At 66.0% G+C, this 18,197-nt stretch overlaps 4 protein-coding genes across 4 annotated transcripts; 2 read left to right on the top strand and 2 right to left on the bottom strand.

Moving 5' to 3' along the window:
• Positions 1 to 236: 236 nt before the first annotated feature.
• On the bottom strand, positions 237 to 2,988 carry EMIHUDRAFT_422793 (acyl---UDP-N-acetylglucosamine acyltransferase; the record flags this gene model as incomplete). Its single annotated transcript, XM_005756760.1, has 10 exons — positions 2,477 to 2,988; positions 2,372 to 2,402; positions 2,094 to 2,187; positions 1,778 to 1,868; positions 1,636 to 1,708; positions 1,405 to 1,461; positions 1,230 to 1,335; positions 1,084 to 1,120; positions 939 to 1,013; positions 237 to 309 (listed from the first exon to the last, which is right to left on the bottom strand). The coding sequence occupies exons 1-10, from the start codon at positions 2,935 to 2,937 to the stop codon at positions 237 to 239; spliced, it is 1,098 nt and encodes a 365-aa protein (XP_005756817.1). The 5' UTR covers positions 2,938 to 2,988.
• A 256-nt stretch (positions 2,989 to 3,244) lies between these two features.
• On the top strand, positions 3,245 to 4,169 carry EMIHUDRAFT_221193 (hypothetical protein; the record flags this gene model as incomplete). The annotated part of the gene is made up of 2 exons (XM_005756759.1): positions 3,245 to 4,078; positions 4,161 to 4,169. The coding sequence occupies 2 exons, from the start codon at positions 3,245 to 3,247 to the stop codon at positions 4,167 to 4,169; spliced, it is 843 nt and encodes a 280-aa protein (XP_005756816.1).
• Positions 4,170 to 9,478: 5,309 nt separating this feature from the next.
• Positions 9,479 to 11,725, bottom strand: EMIHUDRAFT_107762 (hypothetical protein; the record flags this gene model as incomplete). Its single annotated transcript, XM_005756758.1, has 8 exons — positions 9,479 to 9,760; positions 9,857 to 9,970; positions 10,129 to 10,311; positions 10,363 to 10,483; positions 10,516 to 10,631; positions 10,762 to 10,840; positions 10,912 to 11,090; positions 11,165 to 11,725. The coding sequence occupies 8 exons, from the start codon at positions 11,723 to 11,725 to the stop codon at positions 9,479 to 9,481; spliced, it is 1,635 nt and encodes a 544-aa protein (XP_005756815.1).
• A 3,946-nt stretch (positions 11,726 to 15,671) lies between these two features.
• EMIHUDRAFT_466218 (hypothetical protein) lies at positions 15,672 to 18,162 on the top strand (the record flags this gene model as incomplete). The annotated part of the gene is made up of 7 exons (XM_005756757.1): positions 15,672 to 15,719; positions 16,120 to 16,338; positions 16,455 to 16,628; positions 16,775 to 17,327; positions 17,363 to 17,496; positions 17,534 to 17,552; positions 17,606 to 18,162. 7 exons carry the CDS (start codon positions 15,672 to 15,674, stop codon positions 18,160 to 18,162), a joined length of 1,704 nt encoding a protein of 567 aa, XP_005756814.1.
• Positions 18,163 to 18,197: the final 35 nt, after the last annotated feature.

Raw genomic sequence — 18,197 nt, 5'->3', positions numbered from 1 at the left:
AGGCGCCGAGGCCTCGACCCGCTCGAGCTCGTCGAGATCCACGAGGACGAGCGTCTCGACACTCGAGGGACGAGGCCGGCCGGGAGCAAGAGACCAATGAGCAATGTGAGGCAAGTTTTGAGTGACGTGATGAGTGAACAAGAAACGAGAGGTGAGCGGCGGAGTGAACACCTGCTAAATGTAGATCCAACGCGATTGGCTGCTGCGGCACGGGTCAAGCAACGGGGCGCCGTCCCTCACAGCTCCGACATGCCAGCGGATGAGCTCGGCAAACACAACCCGCGCGGACCGGCGTGATCGCGCACGAACCTAATAAAGCAAGCACGAAGCCACAAGTCAACAGGCACCAAGTTTGCCCGCCCGCCTCGCCGTCTCGCCGGAGTGTGGAATCAAGGCTGCGTAGCGGGCTGGGAGCGTCGGGGTGTGTGGGGAGGCACTGCGGGGTGATGGGTGGTGTGGTTGTGGTTGTGGTTGTGGTTGTGGTTGTGGTGGTGGTGGCGGTGGTGGTGTGTGGTGTGTGGTGTGTGGTGTGTGGGGTGTGTGTGTGTGTGGGGGGGGGGCGGAGAGAGATATTAGGCAAAGGGATTATGGGTAAGGGGGAGATTATGGGAGGGGGGGGGGGGGTTTCACGGGAGAATTTAGAAAAGCAAAAGGGTGGGGGCGGACCCAGCCGCTTGGGCCACTTAAGAAAAAAGGGGGGGGGTTTTTTTGCTAAGGAAAAAAAGCGGAACCCGGGGGGGGGGGGGGGACTGCTCAAAACGGAAGGGGGGGGGGGGGAAAAAAAAAGGGGGCCAAATAAAGGAATAAATAAAAAAATGGAAAAAACGGGAGGAAGGGGGGGGGAAAAAAAAAAGGGGCTGGAAGGGAAAGGGAAAGGGTGGCCCCCCCCCCCCCCCCCCCCGTCTCCCCTTCTTCTGCCCCCCGCCCCTTATGTCTACCAGTGCTCTCGCCTGAAGGCGCGCAGCATGGCCCGCTGCTCCGCGGGGGGCGTGCGGAGCCGCCGTATCCCACGCCTGTGGACATGTCTCGGACGTGTCCCGGACGTGTCCTGGACGTGTCCCGAGGAGCCGCCGCAGTCCGCGCAGGTTGAGGCTGTCGACCGTCGCTCGCGAGGCGCCCGCTGCGAGGCCATACGGCAGCAGGTTATTCAGCGGTGAATTCGCAGTGAACTGGCAGTATACTCGCAGGCATTCAGCAGGTCTTAAGCAGGTATTAAGCAGCTAACTAACCTGCGAGGCCATACGGCAGGAGGTCGTCGAGCAGGACGGCGGCAGCGGCGACGAAGGCGCCTCCGCCGATAGACACACGCTGATGGACGCAAGCATGGCCAGACACCTGCAAGGAGGGAGGCTCCGGGAAGGGTCCGAGAAGGGTCCGAGAAGGGTCCGAGAAGGGTCCAAGCACCTGCGCTCCCTCGCCGACGGTGACGTGTCCTGCGAGGGAAGAGCGCGAGGCCAGTACCTGTGGCGAGGGAGGGGCGGGAGGTCTGGCAGCTGTCTGGGTGCAGTCTGGCAGACAACAGTCTGGCAGCTGTCTGGGGGCGGTCTAGCTCTAGAGGCGCGCCACGCGCGGCCCGACGGAGCAGTGTCTAGGAAGCGTCTAGGAAGTGTCTAGGAAGTGTCTAGGAAGAGGCGCCACGCGCGGCCCGACGGAGCAGTCGTGTCCGACGTGCACGTGCGACATGACCAGACAGTCGTCGCCGATCGAGGTCAGCCCGCCTGGGAAGTGTCGAGGAAGTGTCGAGGAAGTGTCTCGGCAGTCGTCGCCGCCGATCGAGGTCAGCCCGCCGCCGCCCGCCGTGCCGCCGCACACATGCGCATGCGGGTGCACGGCGCATCGAGCGCCGATCCGCGTGTGCGAGGGCTCGCCTACCGCTTCCGAGACAGCTCCTCGACACTTCCTGGACACTTCGTGGACACTTCCGGTCCGCGCGTGCGAGGGCTCGCCTACCCACAACGGCGAGGCCGGTGGTGGCGGGGGGGCGCCTCTTCACACCTCCACGCCGCCAGGGAGGGGGGGAGAGCTCGCCGCGGTACTTGAGGTCCTGTAAAAAGAAAGACAAGGTAAAAAATGAAATAGGGGGGGGAGCTCGCCGAGGTACTTGAGGTCCTGCGGGCGGGCGCCAACGGCGGCGAAGGGGAAAATCTCGGACCCCTCTCCGACGGAGGTGTGCCCAGACAGGACGACCTACGTGCTGAGTACGCCGACATGAGGGCGTGAGTACTGTGCAGCGTCTTCAGAGCGCCGCGTGACAGACAACGGAGAGGAGGACAGCGAGGACAGCGGAGTGCAGCGGAATACAGCAGAGTGCATGTCTCTCGAGTGCTGGTTGGGAGACAGGAACACGTATTCAGCGTCTAGGCTCGGCGGCATGCGAGTGGAGCGCCACGCCGTCCGCGAGCCTACCACACCACCCATGGGATTGAACCCACACGGATTCGGTACTCTGGAGGTGTGGTCCACGCCCTCCGCGAGCCTCACGTGCTCGCCGACCACGCAGTACGGGCCGACGGTCACCCGGCGGCCGAGCAGCGCGCCCTCGTGGACCACGGCGCTCGGGTGGACACGAGCGCCCGCCTCGCCCGCCTCGCGCGCCTCGCGCGCCTCGCGCGCCGCCTCCGCCCCGACCGCGCCGCCTCGAGCCGCCGCAGGCTGGCGCGGCGCCGCCGGATCCTCGCGGCCAGCCTCATCATATCGGCGGCAATCGGCCCAATCGAAGCGCTTTGGCCGCGCGGCGACGGTCGAGTGCGCACGAAGCCGGAGCGGTGGGGGCAGCAGGGGAAGCGGAAGCCGTGCGGGGAGGAGGGGCAGTGGCAGCCGGGAGGAGAGCGTGGAGAGAGGACGGAGCGCGCGAGCGGCCATGCTGTTGAGAGAGGGGGTGCGCCCGATCAGGATGCGCTTGCCCTGCCGCAGCTTGCTCGTCGCCTGCCGCAGCATGTCGGAGGCTGACTCGGGCGCCTTCGTTGCGCGCCTGGCTGGCAGCTCGGACAGCTCGGCGGGTTCAGGCTTGGGAAGAAAAATAACCCGGAGCGCAGCTGTGATAGGACCGCCTGCGGAGTGTGTGTGTGTGTGTGACTCACTCACACTCACTCACGCCTGCGGAGAGAGATAGGAAGTGGTAGACGCCCGAGGGTGGGCGACGGCTAACACCACATGCGGGCAGCGAATCGCCCGCGCCCTTTCTGAAGATTTTTCCGGATCTTCGGAAAAAAATCTCTTCCGATTTTACCGATTAGTATCCGACATGTCGGCGGCCAAGAAGCGAAAGGTGGGCGACGCGGTGCTCGAGGCACTTGACACGGCACGCGCTGAGCTCGAGGAGCGGGAGACCAATCTCGAGCAGCGCGAGGAGGCCCTGCGGAAGGCAATTGAGGGCGTGGAGCACGAGAAGCAACTCATGGCAGGCCGGAAGCCGAGCGACGTTCTGCCCATCAACATCGGTGGAACAAAGCTCGCCGTGCTGCGGAGCACACTCTGCCAGTACGAATCGTCGCTGCTGGCAGCCAAGTTCTCGGGACGTTGGGACGACAGCGTCGCAAAGGATGCTGACGGCGCCTTCTTCATTGACCAGCCGATCGAGCTCATGCTGCCGCTCATCAACTACCTTCGGGACAAGGCCATCGCAGCACCGGATGTGGCTCTCGATCTTCCTTGCAATACCAACGCTGCAGGCGAGACTCTTGCAACGCATAAGCAAGCGAGGTTCATGCGGTTGGTCGAGTACTTCGGGATGACTCCATTCGTCTACCAGCAAGCCTTCGCGATCTGGCGCGGGGGCGAGGCCCAGTCCTCTTTCACCTGCGGCCCAGAACCAAGCGTCTCGTGCAAGGCGTGGGGCACCTACCAGCTGGGCCCTGTCGGCCACGAGCGCGTTGTCAAGAGCTTTGAGATCGTGCTCGGAGCGTCCATCGAGCGCGTGCAAATTGGATGGGCCTACACGCCTGATCCCACGAGTTCCAACTACTTCCCGAGAAAAGTGAAGCAGCTGGAGGTAGCAGCTGGAGGTACCAGGGTAGTGCGGCTCGAACATCAGTCGCGCACCAGCGATGCCAACGTGCCCAGCACTGACACATCGCAGGTTCCGACCCTCTGCGTGGCCGACTCACACAGCGAGCCTTCTTGTCTCCGTGCTGCCGATTCATCGGTCGTGCTCAGTCAAGATATTGTAGAGCCTGGCCGCCTCCCGATCTTGGTGGTAAGGCCGCAGCCGAACAGGGCGACGGAGATGGCGCGGGAGAGTACGGGTGTTCCAGGGGATCACGACACGCACCGACCCTTCACGAGCCGAAAGGCTGTGCCCGGGGAAGGCACAGTAATCCGGCACGTGTTGGCCTGTGTGAGAGAGTCAGAAAGAAAGAAAGAAAGAAAACAGACAACCCAAGGGAGGGATGGGAGGACGGCACGCCGCCACCACACAGGGATTTTAACTGAGAGAGTCAAGGTTCATCGCCGCAATTTCTTTTCTTCGCGATGTCCACCCCGCCGCGCCGCTCGCGCCCCTCGCGCCGCCTCGCCCCCGCCGCCACCGCCGCTCCCTCGCCAGACACGCCGCCGCCCGCCCGGCTCCTCGACCTCCCCAGGGAGCTCCTCGAGCGCGTCCTCTCCCGCTTCGACAGCCCCGTCGACATCGCTCGCGTCGCGGCCGTCTCGCTTCTCTTTCACTCGCTCGCGGAGCAGGGCATCCGCTTGTGGGCGCAAGAGCGCGGCTTCGAGCTGCCGCCGCCGCCAGCGGGCGAGGGCTGCGCCGTGCGGTGGCTGTGCTATTCGGCGTTGCTGCACGAGTCCAACCCGCCGGCGAGGGCGGCGGCAGGCGCTCGGCACAGCGTCTTCATCGACGGCGAGGGGCGGCTCTCGTCGTGCGGTTCAGCGGCAACGGAGGGCGAGGAGGAGGACGACGAGGACGAGGACGAGGAGCTTCCAGGCCTTCTCGGTCACGGCGAGGGCGTGACGCAGCTCAACACGCCGACCCGCCTTCCGTCAACGCTGGGTGACGAGCGCGCCGTGAGCGTGTCGGCTGGAGTCTACCACAGCCTCGCCCTCACCGCCGACGGCGCTGTTTGGAGCTGGGGTGAGGGCAACCTTGGCCGCTTGGGCCACGGCGACTGGCAGGACCAGTGGCAGCCGACGAAGATCGAGACCTTGGCGGGGCGGCGCGTCATTGCTGTGTCTGCTGGAGGCTTTCACAGCACCGCCCTCACCGCCGATGGCGCCGTCTGGAACTGGGGCAATGGAGGCCATGGCTGCTTGGGCCACGGCAATCATCATGCGCAACTGCTCCCGAAGAAGGTCGAGGCCTTTGCTGGCCAGCGCGTCGTCGCTGTGTCGGCTGGACGCGACCACAACCTCGCCATCACCGCCGACGGCTCCGTCTGGAGCTGGGGTGAGGGCTACTTTGGCAGCTTGGGCCACGGCTACCAGCAGCACCAGATCCTGCCGAAGAAGATCGAGGCCTTTGCTGGCCAGCGCATCGTCGCTGTTTCGGCTGGAGATTACCACAGCCTCGCCCTCACCGCCGACGGCGCCCTCTGGAGCTGGGGCCAGGGAGAAAAACTGGGCCACGGCGACCAGCAGCGCCAGCTGCTGCCCAAAAAGGTCGAGGCCTTTACTGGCCGGCGCGTCGTCGCTGTGTCGGCTGGAGGCAAGCACAGCCTCGCCATCACCGCCGACGGCTCCGTCTGGAGCTGGGGCGCTGGAGGCAAGGTTAGCTGGGGAGGGAACGGCCGGCTTGGCCACGGCGACCAGCAGCTCCAGCTGCTGCCCAAGAAGATCGAGGCCTTGGCTGGCCAGCGCGTCGTCGCTGTGTCGGCTGGATCCGACCACAGCCTCGCTTGCGCCGCCGACGGCGCCGTCTTTACCTGGGGCGAGGGCGTTGATGGCTGCTTGGGCCACGGAGAGGACCTGTCGAACCAGCCGCTGCCCAAGAAGATTGAGGCGTGGTCGCCGGGGCCGTGAGAAGGGCGTACCTACCTCGGCTGAGCAGCCGAGGTGTAGGGCTTGAGGCTGAGGTGGCAGCCTTGGCGGCGGCAGCATGACATGAGCCACCTTGGAAACGACACACTTGCGGTGTTTGTGGAGTCCGACGCCGACACTAGTCGAACCTACGGCTTTCGAGATCAGTCTGTGGCAGTGTCCAGCGTCCACATACAACGTGGCAGCAGCGCAAGCGTGTCCTAAATCGCATTCATTTATTTATTTATTTACGCACCCTGGGTATACCAGAGGTCGCTGTACCGGGTACTAACGGTAGGCTTGTGGCTGAAACGCTTGCGGCTGAAACGAGCGTTCTCTTGTGCCGTACGCGGTGTACCCACTCCGTGTCGACACACCCCTCATACGCACGGCGGCCGCACCACCATGCATGCATGCATGCGTCACAGTTGGATGTGAGTGTGAGTTGGACGTGAGTCGGGGAGAGAAGCCGTATCGAGTGGTGTGTGGTAAGTGCTTGGGTGTGAGCTGTACCCTCCTGTACACATGTGAGCACACACTCTCACGCGAGCAAAGCGTCGCGTTGGCGCTAGCGGTGTATATTAGCCCGACTGTTGGGATCAACACAACACGGTTTACACCTTCTTGCTCCCCCCTTCCTTCTCCTTCCAGACGAGCCCAAAGTATAAATGCATCATCGCAATGCACAAGTTCATCACTCCGCCCGACACATCATCGCCCTTGATGTGCACCCAGACCGACACGAGGAGCCCCGCACCGAAATACGGGCACATCTTCTGCGCCATGTTGTTCACGATGCCGCAGGTCATCAAGCACATCATGATGAACAGTTCATGCCCGAGGGCGCGCACGACATGCGCGTTGTCCGTTTTGAATGCGGGCGGCAACGCGGAGTCATCGCCCGACAGCGAAGCCAAGCCAGCCAATCCGACGAGGATGGCGTTCACGGTCAGAGCAATCGTAGGTGCGTTCCACTTGATGGGAGCCATCGCGTTTGGGAAGTGCGAGGACGGCGCCCGCAATCGCCAGCCCGCCTAGCCCGAAAAGAAAGAATTACGTCGCGCAGGATCGCAGCGCGAGCTGGAGCTCAACAAAGCTCGGCGCACATGGTGATGGCGGCGGCGGCGGCGGCCTGGCTCTGGAGACATTGCTCACGTGCACCACCATCTCCACGGTGGCTGCCTCCTCCGCCATCTCCTCCCTGCGCTTTTTAATAAAATGAACTCCCTGCGCTTCCAAGCAACAAACAAACAACAAGCAAGGTAGGTAGGTAGGTAGAAAGATGAACAACAGTCAGGCTCGGACTGGACACCAGCGCGGTATGGGTGGACGCGGGACAGATGATGACGACACGCACGAGCGACACACAGACACAAACAAGCTCACAAGACACACAGCCAGCTGGGCTGCCACACACCCTGAGTTGGCGTACACATAACTCAAGGCCGCGCCCCCTCCCTGTCGCCTCCCCCAGCCAAGGTGCCGAAGGAACAAACAAGGGCACAACAAACAACAGACGACAGGAAGTGACATGCGAGGCTAGAGCAGGCAAAAAACGCGGGCAGGGTGCGCAGGAATTCTTTTCTTCGCGATGTCCATTTTGTCGCCGCCCCTCGCGCCGCCTCGCCACCGCCTCGGCCGCCGCGCCCTCGCCAGACGCGCCGCCGCCCGCCCGGCTGCTCGACCTCCCCAGGGAGCTCCTCGAGCGCGTCCTCTCCCGCTTCGAAAGCCCCGTCGACATTGCTCGCGTCGGGGCCGTCTCGCTCGTCTTTCACGCCTCGCTCGCGGAGCAGGGCATCCGCTTGTGGGCGCAAGAGCGCGGCTTCGAGCTGCCAGCGCAGCCCGAAGACGAGGGCTGCGCCGTGCGGTGGCTGTGCTATTCGGCGTTGCTACGCGAGGCCAACGCGCCGGCGAGGGCGGCGGCAGGCTATTGGCACAGCCTCTTCATTGATGGCGAGGGGCGGCTCTCGTCGTGCGAGTCGGCGGATGACGAGCCAGCCCTCCTCGGTCACGCCGAGGGCGTGACGCGGCTCAACTCGCCGACCCGCCTCCCGTCGACGCTGGGTGACGAGCGCGCTGTGAGCGTGTCGGTTGGAGGTGTCCACAGCCTCGCCCTCACCGCCGGCAGCGCCGTTTGGAGCTGGGGTGAGGGATGCTTTGGCCAGCTGGGCCACGGCGACGAGCAGGAGCAGTGGCAGCCGACGAAGGTCGAGGCCTTTGCTGGCCAGCGTGTCGTCGCTGTGTCGGCTGGAAGGGCTCACAGCCTCACGATCACCGCCGATGGCGCCGTCTGGAGCTGGGGCTGGGGATACTCTGGCCGGTTGGGCCACGGCGACCAGCAGCGCGAGCTGCTGCCGAAGAAGGTCGAGGCCTTGGCGGGGTGGCGCGTCATCGCTGTGTCGGCCGGAGAGTGCCACAGCCTCGCCCTCACCGCCGACGGCAGCGTCTGGAGCTGGGGTTGGGGAGGGAACGGCCGGCTTGGCCACGGCGACACGCAGGACCAGCTCCTGCCCAAGAAGGTCGAGGCCTTGGCTGGCCAGCGCGTCATCGCTGTCTCGGCGGAAGATCACAGCATCACCCTCACCGCCGACGGCGCCGTCTGGAGCTGGGGCGATGGAGCCGGTGGCCGGCTGGGCCACGGCGACCAGCAGGAGCAACTGCTGCCCAAGAAGGTCGAGGCCTTTGCTGGCCAGAACGCCGTCGCCGTGTCGGTTGGAGGGGCTCACAGTCTCGCCATCACCGTCGACGGCAGCATCTGGAGCTGGGGCCGTGGAAATGAAGGCCGGCTTGGCCACGGCGACGAGGAGACGCAGCTGCTGCCGAAGAAGATCGAGACCTTGGCGGGCCAGCGCGTCGTCGCTGTGTCGGCTGGAAGCTGCCATAGCCTCGCCTTCACCGCCAGCGGCCCCGTCTTTGCCTGGGGCGAGGGCGAATACGGCTGCCTTGGCCACGGAGAGGACCTGTCGAACCAGCTGCTACCCAAGAAGATCGAGGCATGGGCGCCGGGGCTGTGAGAAGGGCGTACCTACCTCGGCTGCCACCCCAGCCATAAGCCCCATCCATACTTAGATCTCAGCGGTCTCGGGTCTCTGAACTTGTTGGCAGCTCCTATGCTAAAAATCTCTCTGTCGGTACTCGGATTGATTGGCCGTTGATCGCATTAGCATAGCGCGATCTTGCGGAGTGGCAGATCCGGCCGGGGGTAAGCGGTAGGCTGCCGACGGGGTAGCGACCGCCTCCTCTTTTTGCTGTTTTTCTTCAGCGGAAAAAGAATTCGCCCAACGAGCAGCCGCGCGAATGGACGACGCCTCGCTGCTTGCGCTCTTCTTCGACGCGCAGGACGCGTGCGCCGAGGCTGGCGACACTCGGGCAGACGCGAAGCTGCAGGCTCTTGCCGACGCCATCGGCGGCGGAGAGGGACGACGGGAAGAGTACTCTAGGCGGCGCGTGCTGGGATTTAAGCGCGTCGGGGCCGCCCCACGCAGGAAACGTGCGACGTCGGTTACACGAGTTGCTCCACCCCGCGCCCTCACGCTTGCTTGCCCCCTTCGGGCGCGGCCTGCACCACGACGGCGCCCGGAACGAGGCCGAGATTCGTGCTCGCGCCGCAGAGCGGGCAAAAGTTGTTTGCGGACGGGGAGGCGTGGCCGCACTGCGCGCAGCGGGAGAGGCCATCGGCGGCGCGCGTGGCGGCGCTCGTCACGAGGGGCGAGACGAGGGGCGACGCGACGACCGTAGGGAGCTCGATGACGCGGGCGGCGCCGCCTTGCCCGCCCGCCCGCTTGCGCCTCGCGCGGCCGAGGAGGCACGCCTGGCAGGAGGGGAGTGGGGGGGGCCAGGGGGGGAGGGGGGAGGGGTAGGGGGCGGGGAGAGAAGAGAAGAGAAGAGACCGGGGGAAAAGGCGCACCGCGGCGGCGAGCAGCGCAAAGCCGACCGCGACACCGACCCCGAGCGAGGCGGAGGCGTGGCCTGCTCTCAGCAGCGGCGCCGCCGCGTCGAGCGGGCCACGGGCGAGGGCGACCTGGCGGGGCGGGGCGGGGGGGCGGGGGGGGGGGGCGTCCGGAGATTGGATCTCGGGAATTGGATCGCGCAGGGGGCTGGAGCGGGGGAGGGAGGGGCGGGAGTCGGGAGCGTGGATCGAGCCGGGGGAAGGAGGGGAGAGAGGGGGGAGGGGGGGACCTCGCAGAGGCAGCGGTACTCCCCGCCGCAGCCGATGTCGACCCACCCCTCCCCGGGCCCAAACAGGAGGGCGCAATCCTCCTCCAGGCCACCCCACTGGTTCGGCTCCCCCCGCGACCAAGCACGGAAGCCCGAGTCGCAGCCGCCCGCGCGCCACAAGTCCCATCCCGCCGCCGCGTCGCCCTACAGTGCGTCGGGTGCGCGAACTCAATGTGGGGGCGACTGGGCTGGGACTTGTGGGGCGGCCGCGGCATTGGGGGCCCGGAAGCCGCTGTCGGCCGAGGGGTCCTGGAAGAGGCCGGACCAGGTGCAGCAGGACTGGTCGCTGCCAAAGTCTCCGATGAACGGGTCCGGCCTGCGCGGCGGCGGCGGGCGGGGAGAGCTCACCGCTGCGGCGTGAGGGCTCGTCGCCTGCGGCGGCGGCGCCAGCGACAGCAGCCCTCCCCGACTCGGCCAAAGGTTGCTCGGAGGAAGTCCTGCTCGGCGCGCGACTCGATGCAGACCTGGCGCGCCACGCCGCCGCGGGTCGAGAGGCGCGAGGGAGGGGAGGAGGGGGCAGGAAGGCAGGAAGGCTGAGGTTGGCTGCTGGTTGGCTGCTGGCGGCTGGCTCGGAGGGCTCCGAGGGCAGCGCACCAGCCCTGCGCCGGGCAGCGCGGCGGCGCACATGTCCTGGCACCCCGCCTGCGAGGCCCGGCCGATGAGACGGTAGCACCTACAGCCGCGGCGGGCCTTCTGGGAAGGGGCGGCCTGGGCAGCGCATCAGCCGTGGTGCGCCGCGCGCACTTGCTCCCGCCCCGCTCCCAGCCCCTTGGGCAGCTGCCGGGCGGAAGAGGCGCCGAGGGCGGCGGCGGAGGCGGCGGCGGAGGCGGCGGAGGGCGGGGCGGCGCGTCCTCGAGCGGCATGTTGCAAAGCGCGTGCGCCGTCCCTAGATCCGCAGCGTCGAACCACGTGCCGTCGAGCACCTGCGCAGGGACGTGTCACGGACGTGTCACGGACGCGTCTGCGGCGTGCGCGCCGCGGCCACGCAGCAGCAAACCGACAGGTCGGTCCGGCTGCCGCGCGTCCACAGCGTGCCGCGCGTGTTGAGCGTCGAGTATGGCTCTCGCTCGCCGCCATTGTCGTCAAGGCCCGGCTGCTTGTATTCGCCGTTCCAATTTGTGTAGAGAGGCAGTTCGTCGCCGGGCCAACGCCAGTGGCCGCCCAAGCTGGGGTCTCGGAAGGAGAGCCAGCAGACCGCATCGCCACACGCCTCGGCAGCGAGGGCGTTCTCCGCCGCCGAGTCTATTCTCGCGAGGCCGCTGTCGCCGCAGTACGCCTCGGCGGCTGCGAAGCTCGCCACCGGATCGGCCGAGCGGCGAAACGACCGGCTCGGACCCGAAGGATCGGGCACGCAGCACGTGCTTTGCGACTGGCATTCGCCACCGGCGGCGAAGCTGGCGCAGTCGCCGGACGTGGCGCCGGCGGCCATCTGAAAGCCGTTGGCGCACCGTCCTCTGCCCTGGCACGCGCAGCAGTCGCTGTCGCGCTGCCAGATGAACGGGATCGGCCAGCCCTTCTCGTAGCAGACGTCGCTCGCGGCGGAGACGTGGCAGTCCATGGGCGCCTCTGGCGGGCGCTTCACGGGCGTCTACTCGAGTAATGTGCAGCATGAATGGTTGGACAGGTGTGAACAACACCTCCTGTCCACGGCGCCGCAGGCGCCTGTTGATGGGTCCAGGTGATAGCCCTGGGTGGGCAATCCATACGCCTAGTTGGGCCTCAGATCGCCCGACCGCGTCCCGGTGCTCTGTGGTCGGATTTGTGACGCCGCCGCACCGCGCCGCGGCCGGGGGCCCTCCGGAGGCCGAGGATCGCTGTGGCGGACCGGGACGAGCTCTGAGTGGTAAAGTGTCAGTGTATATATTGTAGAGACCAACCTTGTGCACAATATCTCTCAGTCTAGCTAAGCCAGGGGAGGCGATGCCGGGGCCGTACAGCAGCTTGATGGTGTTTCGCCGGCGTGCGTCCCGGAGCGGTGCCGGACGGGCGGTCCGTGGGAGAAAACTCAGGACAACGCCGACACCGCTCTGATTCGACTTTTGACTTCAAACAAAGACAGGCGCACGGCGGCGCGGCGGAGTGGACATCGCGGAGAAAAAGAAAGCACGCGGGGGGACTACGTGAAGAATAGGCTAGGCCGCTTGAAAAAATGAGAGCATCCCCCACCCCAATGTCGCAAACCGAGGGCCTCCGGCGTCCGGGGAGCCGCCCCCCCTGCGGAGGGCACGTTCACCACCGAGAGCGACGGCGGCACAAGCTCTCCACCGTGGGCGAATCAATCAAAAGAAGAAAAATCTAAAGGCGAGTCCCTCTTCTGTCTTCAACCGGCAACGGGAACGGCACGAGCGGAGCAACGCCGCGCGCAAGCAGCTCGCAAGCTCGCGGCTCACAAGCTCTCAAAAGCTCGTAGCGTGCCGCCAGCGGTGAAGCCCACGGCTAGTGCTCCTCCTCGGCTCCTCGCCGCCTCGCACTCACGCCTTGCCTACTCACCGCCCCGGCGCCCACGCCTCGATCTTCTTGGGCAGTCTCAGGTGGTTCGGCGGGTCCTCTCCGTGGCCTAGGCAGCCGCATTCGCCCCTGCCCCACGTGAAGACGGCGCCGTCGGCGGTGAGGGCGAGGCTGTGTTCGCGTCCCGCCGAGACAGCGACGACGCGCCGGCCAGCAAAGGCCTCGATCTTCTTTGGCAGCAGCTGGCGCTGCTGGTCGCCGTGGCCCAACTGGCCGCTGTAGCCTGCGCCGCAGCTCCAGACGGCGCCATCGGCGGTGAGGGCGAGGCTGTGGTACTCTCCTGCCGACACAGCGACGACGCGCCGCCCAGCAAAGGCCTCGACCTTCTTTGGCAGCAGCTGGTTCTGCAGGTCGCCGTGGCCCAGCCGGCCACCGGCTCCAAAGCCCCAGCTCCAGACAGCGCCGTCGGCGGTGAGGGCGAGGCTGTGGCTCTCGCCAGCCGACACAGCAACAACGCGCTGCCCAGCAAAGGCCTCGACCTTCTTCGGCAGCAGCTGGCGCTGCTCGTCGCCGTGGCCCAACTGGCCGTTGTAGCTTGCGCCCCAGCTCCAGACAGCGCCGTCGGCGGTGAGGGCGAGGCTGTGGCTCTCGCCAGCCGACACAGCAACAACGCGCTGCCCAGCAAAGGCCTCGACCTTCTTCGGCAGCAGCTGGTGCTGCTCGTCGCCGTGGCCCAACTTGCCCCAGCCTCCAACGCCCCAGCTCCAGACGGCCCCGTCGGCGGTGAGGGCGAGGCTGTGGTCGCGTCCAGCCGAGACAGCGACGACGCCACCCGCCAAGGCCTCGATCTTCTTTGGCTGCCATTGGGACTGCCCGCCGCCGTGGCCCAACCGGCCATAGCTGCCGCTGCCCCAGCTCCAGACCTCTCCGCCGGTGGTGAGGGCGAGGCTATGTGCGGCTCCAGCCGACACACTCATGGCGCGCTCGCCGCCCAGCGTCGACGGGAGGCGGGTCGGCGTGTCGAGCCGCGTCACGCCCTCGCCGTGGCCGAGCAGCCCTGGAGCGTAGGGGTGCCCTGAACCGCACGACGAGAGCCGCCCCTCGCCGTCGATGAAGACGCTGTGATTAGAGCCTGCCGCCGCCCTCGCCGGCGGGTTGGACTCGCATAGCAAGGCCGAATAGCACAGCCACCGCACGGCGCAGCTCTCGCCCTCTGGCTGCGCCATCAGCTCGAAGCCGCGCTCTTGCGCCCACAAGCGGATGCCCTCTGCCGCGAGCGAGGCGTGAAAGAGTAGCGAGACGGCCGCGACGCGAGCGATGTCGAGGGGGCTGTGGCAGTGAGAGAGGGCGCGCAGGAGGAGGTCCGTGGGGAGGTCGAGGAGGAGGGTGGGCGGCGGCGGGCTTGGCGACGGAGCGGCGGTGGTGGCGGCGGAGGCGAGGCGGCGCGAGCGGCGGCGCGACAAGGGAGACATCGCGAGAAAAAAACATCGGGCGTCAGGGCGGTCTCAGCGCCTGTTCACGGCATGGAGGGTGAGCCACACCGAACGTACCGAGCGAAGAGCCGAACGGAAGGAGGACGGGGAAGATGACTCCGAGGAGGACGAACCAGTGGAAATTCAGTTGTCAGATGTCACGATGCATCCGAAGGGGACCCCAGCGCCGGCATCATCCGTAGAGGCACGAGTGTTCGAAGAGAGAGTGGACCTGAGCAACAACATGACCTGCAGGCAAATGATCGGAGTGGGAGTCAGAAATGTGGTCCTTGCGCGAGGGGAGCTCGATAGACTCGAGGGGCCAGGATATGCAGCAAGGAGGGCGGAGCTGCGCCGAAAGGCGAAAGAAGCCGCGAGAACAAGGGACCGGCAGGCGGCGGCGGCGCAGGACGAGGCAGAAGAGAATGACGCGACAGAGGAGGAAGTGACAAGGGAGAGAACGACGAGAGTGGGACGGCCGCGAGGTGGCATGAAGGTTGCAGCGAGAATCGGCGAGAGACTGCGAAGAGAGATAGGAAGAGGCGGACTCCCAAGGGTGGGCGACGGCTAGTGCACCTCACCCCTCTCCTTAAAATCCCTGTGTGGTGGCGGCGTGCCGTCCTCCCATCCCTCCCTTGGGTTGTCTTGGAGCACTTGGAGCACTTGGAGTGCAGTCAGTAGCCGCACATCCAGGGCCGGGGAGCTCAGAAGCGCACCCAGCGGGCCGGATGATTGGGATCGGGTTGCGGGCAAGAGAGCCCTAGCCCCGGGGGTGCGCGTTCGCAGGGCAAGGGCCTTAAAGTAAACACAGTTCTCCGAGGGTTGGACCCGCGTACCGGGTTTCCCCTTAACTGCAGGACGCCCCCTCTACTCGGAGCTAGTGGACATTACACACTGGACACCACGCCCAAACACAGACACTTGCTTAGTCCTCGGTCCCGGGGCTCCACCTTCGGTCCTCCCGGGGCTCCGGTTCTCCCCGATTCGCTCTCTTGCTCGCTTGCCGAGCGTCATACGACGGCCGGTGTGGTCGTTTCCCTCGTTGTTGGTGTCGCTTCCTCCGCTGCCGCCTTTCGTCTTCGCCAGCCTCTCCCAGCTCTACCGGTTCTGAGAGTGTCGACGGCCCGGTGTCTGTTTTCTTTCTTTCTTTCTTTCAGCGATTCGGCCGAAAGGCGAAAGAAGCCGCGAGAACAAGGGACCGGCAGGCGGCGGCGTCGCAGGACGAGGCAGAAGAGAACGACGCGACAGAGGAGGAAGTGACAAGGGAGAGAACGACGAGAGTGGGACGACCGCGAGGTGGCATGAAGGTTGCAGCGAGAAGCGGCGAGAGACTGCGAAGAGAGATAGGAAGAGGCAGAGGCCCGTCCCTGCCCCAGCCTCCCACACTAGCACCACACACTCAGGCCCGAAGCCCATCTTCCCCGAGAGCTAACGCCCACGTCGCTGTGGCAGCGACGCACCCCACTTCACCCGCTGGCGCGGTCAGGTGGAAGTCCTCTGCTCCTCTCTCGAGGGGGCCGAGGGGGAGAGGCCGTACCTTAGGCCGCCGTTGAGCCGCAGCTCCGCACGTGGCGACCCCCTCCCATGCGGCCGTTGAACGTCACCCTGTTGCCTCAAGCCCGCACGATGCCGGTGCGACGGCGACGTGCAGGTCGCGCGTTCGAATTCTTTCCGGAGCCTGTGTGTGTGCCAGTCCGCGCCAGTCTGCGCCCTTGTCGTGCCAGTGTGCTAAAGAAAGAAAGAAAGAAAACGGACAACCCAAGGGAGGGATGGGAGGACGGCACGCCGCCACCACACAGGGATTTTAAGGAGAGGTGTGTGGTGCGCTAGCCGTCGCCCACCCTTGGGCGTCCGCCTCTTCCTATCTCTCTTCGCAGTCTCTCGCCGATTCTCGCTTCAACCTTCGTGCCACCTCGCGGTCGCCCCCTTCTCGTCGTGGTCTCCCTTGTCGCTTCTTCCTCTGTCGCGTCGCTCCCAGTGTGCTGTGAGAGAGGCTTGTATCTTAAGAATTCTTTCCGGAGTGCCCTCGTAGGCCCTTCTCAGCGCTCGCCGCTACTCGGACCGCTCTCCGCTCTCCGCCCGCTGCCCGCTACGGCCTCCGGCGTCCCTCTACTCTCTCTTTACAGCGGCCATGGTCGTCTACAACTTTAAGAAGATCGAGACGGTGCCGACGGCCAAGGACTTCATCGATGTGATCCTGTCCAAGACGCAGCGCAAGACACCGACCGTGGTCCACCCCGGCTACAACATTGTCCGCATCCGGCAGTTTTACATGCGCAAGGCGCGCGCGCCGGCCCGGCCGCCGTGTCCGGCCGCGGCTTGAGAGGCAGGCGTCGTGACGGCGCCACCGCGCCGCCACGCCCGCAGGTCAAGTACACGCACATGAACTACCACGACAAGCTCACTCAGATCCTGACCGACTTCCCGCGCCTGGACGACATCCACCCGTTCTACGCGGACCTCGTCAACGTGCTGTACGACCGGGACCACTTCAAGCTTGCCCTCGGCCAGCTCAACCTCGCCAAGCAGCTGATCGACCGGGCGCGCGCTGCACGCCCTCTATCCCGCCCTCGCCGCCACGCATCGCCCGCCACACACGCCCGTGCGCGTCTCCTCTCGTTGCGCCGCCGGCTCCCGCCCCATGCCCCCCCCCCCCTCTCGCCCCTTTCTCCCTCCCCTCCCTCCAGGTCGGTCGCGACTATGTCAAGCTTCTTAAGTACGGCGACTCGCTCTACCGCTGCAAGTCGCTCAAGCGCGCCGCCCTGGGCCGGATGTGCACGGTGATGAAGCGGCAGAAGGGCGCGCTCGAGTACCTCGAGCAGGTGCGGCAGCACATGATGCGCCTGCCCGCTATCGACCCGGCCACCCGCACCATCATCATCGCTGGCTACCCCAACGTTGGCAAGTCGTCCTTCATGAACCGGGTCACGCGCGCAAACGTCGACGTGCAGCCGTACGCCTTCACCACAAAGTCGCTCTTCGTCGGCCACTTGGACTACAAGTACCTCCGCTGGCAGGTCATCGACACGCCCGGCGTGCTCGACAAGCCGCTCGAGGAGCGAAACACGATCGAGATGCAGTCGATTACCGCTCTCGCGCACCTGCAGTGCTGCGTCCTGTACGTCCTCGACATCTCCGAGGAGTGCGGCCACTCGATCGCCGAGCAGGTCGCCCTCTTCGACCAGATCAAGCCGCTCTTTGCAAGAAAGCCCCTCCTCGTCGCACGGGCGTCAATGAAGAGTTCATTTAACAGTTGGGCAATAGCGAATTGATAGGCAAGCCCCTCGTCGTCGCCGTCAACAAGACGGACGCGCGAGACCCCTCCGACCTCACCCCGCCAGAGGAGGCGCTGCTGCAGACGATGCGCGACGCGGGCGCGCACGTGGTCTTCATGTCCACCTTCACCGCTGTGAACAGCGTCTCTTCACACCTCTGCCAGTGAACAGGCGCGCACGTGGTCTTCATGTCCACCTTCACCGCTGTGAACAGCGTCTCTTCACACCTCTGCCAGTGAACAGGCGCGCACGTGGTCTTCATGTCCACCTTCACCGAGCAAGGCGTGCAGCAAGTCAAGCAGACCGCGTGCGACCTGCTCCTTGCCCAGCGCGTCGAGGCCAAGCTCCAGTCGTCGCGTGTCGAGTCCGTCATCGGCCGGATCCGAGTCGCCGAGCCGCCTCCCTCTGCCGACGGAGCGCCAGCGCGGCGGCAGACCTTCGTCCCCGCCTCCGTCCTCGCGGCACGCGCGGCGGGCAAGGCGGCCGGCGCGGCGGCCGGCGCGGCGGTTGGCGCGGCGGCGCCAGCCGGCGGCGCGGCGGGGTCGAGCACGGATTTGCCTGATTTCGAGGCGCCGGCGCCGGCGCGGACGCTTCAGCGCGACCTCGAGGAGGCTGGGGGCGGCGCGGGCGTGTACTCGCTGCCGCTGCAGCGGCAGTGGGAGCTCAAGCGGCCAGAGTGGGCGGATGACATGATTCCGGAGATCATGGACGGCAAGAACATCGCCGATTTCGTCGACCCAGACATCGAGGTGCCTCCCCCGGCCTCGTGCTGGGGCCGGTGTCTGGTGCTAAGGGTCTAATGTGTCTCGTCGAGTTGCAGTGGGTGGTCCTGTTC

This window comes from Emiliania huxleyi, assembly GCF_000372725.1.
Source record: "Emiliania huxleyi CCMP1516 unplaced genomic scaffold EMIHUscaffold_95, whole genome shotgun sequence".
Lineage (NCBI taxonomy): Eukaryota > Haptophyta > Isochrysidales > Noelaerhabdaceae > Emiliania > Emiliania huxleyi.
This window is presented reverse-complemented; position numbering and strand designations above follow the sequence as displayed.